Below are 4436 nucleotides of genomic sequence, written 5' to 3' on the forward strand. Positions count from 1 at the left end.
CTAGACATGTTTCAATAATGTTTTACGTATGCCTATTATTGTTAGAATATATGATATAATTCTAATAATAACTATATAATTATATTTATAATTGCTGTTGTTGTTGTTGTCGTTAGATATCACTAGCCTATTGTCATCATCCATATGATTAATGCAGCCTACTGCCTACTGCAGGTCTATTATTATTATTATTATTATTGTTATTATTATTATTCTTGTATGATTATAATATTATTATCAATATTATAATCATATAATAATAGTATCCATAATTATTGTTATAGTAGTAACCTATTATTATTATTATTATTATTATTATTATTATTATGAACAAGGCCACTAATAGGCCTATTGTTAATACAAAAATAATTATATGTTCAGGCAGGACAATGTTGAGACGTTTCAGGCTACCAGTAAATTATTTTAAATGAAATATTAGTGAATCATGCTGCATAATGTTCTTCTGCAAACACGAAATGTATTTCTTTTCCCAACGTGTTTGACTATCTGGACTATTTCTCTCGGCTGATTCAACATTGGAATTGTCATTTTAGTATTTTGCAATCACCCAGTTTATTTTATTCTTGTTTCGTCTGTATGTAGGTCTATATTTTCTGTGAAATGTGATTCAGCGTCCGTGATTCAGTCCGCGTCCATTGCATGGTAATTAAGGCAGTTGAATTAATAATATCATGCAATGTAATAATCTAGGTTTATACAGGGCATGGGCTTTTATGGGCTTGTTACCCTTTGTGTTGTGTCTCAAAGATGTATAGGCCTTGGTTACAAAGGAGCAATGTAGACGTATTAAGTGTGTGTGTGTGTGTGTGTGTGTGTGTGTGTGTGTGTGTGTGTGTGTGTGTGTGTGTGTGTGTGTGTGTGTGTGTGTGTGTCGTGGCGTCAGGCAGACATGGCTAACGGCGGGGACCCGTTCGCCCTTCCAGAGCGCGCGGATACCGACTGTACGGATTTGCCAAAAGAGAACAAACCGGAGAATCAGACCCGCGCGCTCAGCTCGCCACCGTCACCACAGACCACGTGCACACAGCAGGTGAGACGAGAAAATATCGATGATGTTTGAGAAAAAGGTATCAAATCATGTTTAAGATGTTTTTAGACTTGCTTTCCAACAACCATCACTCCACAACGCCACAGGCTATATCATAAACATGTGCGAGCCGTCTATCACTATTATTTGCATCCTTTTTGTAAATTGATAAAGGAAACAATTGCTAAAACATGTAGGCTTTAGGCTTTAGGCCGACATTATGTTGGTTTAATTATAAAGCTTTAGAAAACAACCCACTAAATAAGATATGGAATATTAATTTAGTTGCGTGAATTGGAACATAATGCTTCAAACTAATTGTTTTCAAGAGGCCTAACAAAGCGTCAGTGAAACCTTCATACTCACTACCTTCTCTGAACTAAGTCTGAGAGTGACAAGCAGAATAAAACCGTTTGGTTTGGGTCTTTCACATTTGGTCATTTAAATTAAAGAGCTTTGGCACTGATAAATTACATGTGGGCCTGTTATGACTTTTCGTCAATTATTATATAATTATTATAAAGTAGCTAAGCAACGATAACTGCTTAGTCTCATTTCAAGAAAAATAAAATGCAAACACAGAAAGTTAATAGCCTGTCTTCTTTTTCAATGAAGGGCATGGAGGCGATCAAAGTCTACCTGCACGAACGGGAACTGTGGACGAAGTTTGACCACGTCGGAACAGAAATGATCATCACCAAGGCGGGAAGGTGGGCTAAAAAACACCAAATCAATATAAATACAATGTACAAACTAATTTTAAAATAAGGTCAATGGTATTATTAAAAGGTCTGCATAACTAGGCCTACGCGCAAGCTGTTCTACCAATGAGATGAAAATTAAAAACAGTGCATATTTATTGACGATATATGTAGGCTATCAAAAGAAAAGTAGACTATTGCCATAATGCCATAATGCCATAGGCCTACAAACGATATTTCGAACATGGTCTTGTTGATGGCAAGTAGGCCAATATTAGGCTATCGGCCAAAATGTTCTTTCAGAAATGCTTTTTATTACACGTCTAATAAAAGAGAAAATCCATGTTCCTGTTTGTGTTTCCTCTCGCACAGACGGATGTTCCCCAGCTACAAAGTGAAAGTCACGGGGTTGAACCCTAAAACCAAGTACATCCTCCTCATGGACATCGTGCCCGCGGACGACCACCGCTACAAATTCGCTGATAATAAATGGTAGGTCGGCCGCCGGTCTGGCCTCCTCCGGCTAGAGATACTTGTCATAGGATAATTGCAATATATCGGGAAATTCCATCCAATCGAAAGGCAAGATAAAGCAATGTGCTCGATTCTTTCAAGTATTCAGGAGTGGGCAGGGATGACTATAACACAGTCTGACACAGAATTAAGCAGCAGGCCCAGCCCTAATGTGTTTGATTTGAACATTTGTAGGGTAATTATTTGTAATAGCCTATGTCCCTGCTGCCTGCCATATAGGCATAAGCTACAGGTCTCTCTGGAAAAATACATTTGATCCCAATACTAACCAAGAGAGGTTGACTGAATGAAGTTCCATGTTGAACATTGTGGTTAGAAAGAGAACCAGGACCGGAGACCTGGATGCTGTAACGCTCCAGTGACGTCAGCATATCCCATCCCCGTGGCCTAGTTCCCCGTGCGAGCCCGCTGCCCGCTGCCCGCGTGCCCCCCGTGCCCGCCTGCGTCTGCCTGCGAGTTCAGTCTCAGTGCGAAGGTTCACGGGGAGGATGTAGACGGATTAGCTCTGATGCCTATCGTGTGACGAGTGGTATCCTCCTGTCCTTTCCTGTCCTTTATGTGATAATTGTCCCCCACGATGAGATCCCACAGGGGACTGTGGACCGGGCCTGTCCGTTCCTATGTCACACGCGATGTCTCAGACACCACTAGGATCATTTGGGCGAAACTTGGGTGAATGACGCGTTGCCATAGAGATGCGGCATTTACAAAATGACACTGATTCATGGGGGACAACATGTTTACTGTACACTTGTTAATATAGTATATGATATAATAGACCTTTATAACAACCAATGGTAATATGAAAGGAGGTGGAAATTCCGTTGCGGCTCATGAATCCCCTCCAAGGAATGTCATTTGTTAGTAAATATCAACCGTGCTCTGTCATCGTCCTGTCTCATGTGACAGAAACTGAATAGCATAACTTCAGTAAACATGTTTGCCAGTTTGATCCAGTTTATGTCAGTTGGAGGCATTCTTCTGCCAGATTTCAAATGAGGGAGTCATATCCAGAAAAAAAGACACGCACATATGCCATGAACAGCTTCTTCCAAATGAACCAGAGCAGTTGGCCTGTTATGAACGTGATGGAGAAAAATATATCTGCAAACGTGCGCCCATTTTAACATACATGTACTGTATAATCGCTCTAATTAACGCCTCTCTGGATAATTAATAGCCTGATGCATTGATAATGGACAAATAGCCGAGCGCCAGCTGCGGTTTTGTGCTTTAAAAGCTTCGTTTAAACACAGATGATGTTGTTGTCTAATAATAGCGCGAGCTGTACCGCCGGCGGCGGAGCGCCAGTGACGCGGATAGGTCTGTGACAGCGCGAGAGGGAGAGTATAGTGTACAGCCGGGTCAGACCAGGGACAACTGACACTCTGCGTGACCGTGGACAGACTATGTTCCTTCCATTCCGTCTCCTACTACCTTAGGTCGGTAACGGGGAAGGCGGAGCCCGCGATGCCCGGGAGGCTAAACGTGCATCCCGACTCTCCCGCCACCGGCGCGCACTGGAGTCGCCAGCTCGTGTCCTTCCAGAAGCTGAAACTCACCAACAACCACCTGGACCCGTTCGGACACGTGAGTTGTGCTGTTTTGGAACAGAGAGACAGTTTCAGCTCGGGGCCGAATACCTGGGATTCGTGCGTACTTTTTGTGTACTTTTGGGACAGGCATGGCATCATAGGCATGGTATTCAGGTAGGGCCTAAACACTTCTGTTCACATAATAGCCAACCAACTATCTGAGCAGGCCTATAGATCTAGACCTAGTGTGTGGCTATTGTGGTGTGTAGTAACAAAGAAAACATGCTTTTATGAAATTGCCAGTTACTAAGAAATACGTTACAATGTTGAGGAAGAGAGCCTAAGAGTAGAGAGTAGTAGATATGGACTTCACTGGTGGTAGACTGAATGCTGAAGTCCTCTGGTTTTAAATGGGAGATTTTCATTAGCGGATGTCCAAAGGAACGTTTTTGTTAATATTCAGAATTATAGTATCACTTTCATACAGTCTGGAGTTGCTTGAGTCTGCCACGGTAGAGGAGATGCATGTTTCCATTGGGTCTGTGGTCATTTAGGGAGGGGTTAGGGGGGTTAGGGGGGTTAGAGGGGTTAGGGGGGTTAGGGGGGTTAGAGGGGTTA

The 4436-nt window shown here is 42.2% G+C and overlaps 1 protein-coding gene across 1 annotated transcript in view; it reads left to right on the forward strand.

Moving 5' to 3' along the window:
* Window positions 1-910: 910 nt before the first annotated feature.
* The window catches only part of tbx5b (T-box transcription factor 5b), a gene marked incomplete at both ends in the record, with an annotated part of 9989 nt that continues 6463 nt past the window's right edge, over window positions 911-4436 (forward strand). Inside the window, 4 exons of the mRNA XM_083672677.1 lie at window positions 911-1051; window positions 1664-1758; window positions 2122-2241; window positions 3726-3873. Coding sequence (XP_083528803.1) covers window positions 911-1051; window positions 1664-1758; window positions 2122-2241; window positions 3726-3873 — 504 coding nt within the window. The remainder of the gene's footprint in view (window positions 1052-1663; window positions 1759-2121; window positions 2242-3725; window positions 3874-4436) is intronic.

The sequence above is a fragment of the Argentina silus genome (assembly GCF_951799395.1).
Source record: "Argentina silus genome assembly, chromosome: 7".
NCBI lineage: Eukaryota > Metazoa > Chordata > Actinopteri > Argentiniformes > Argentinidae > Argentina > Argentina silus.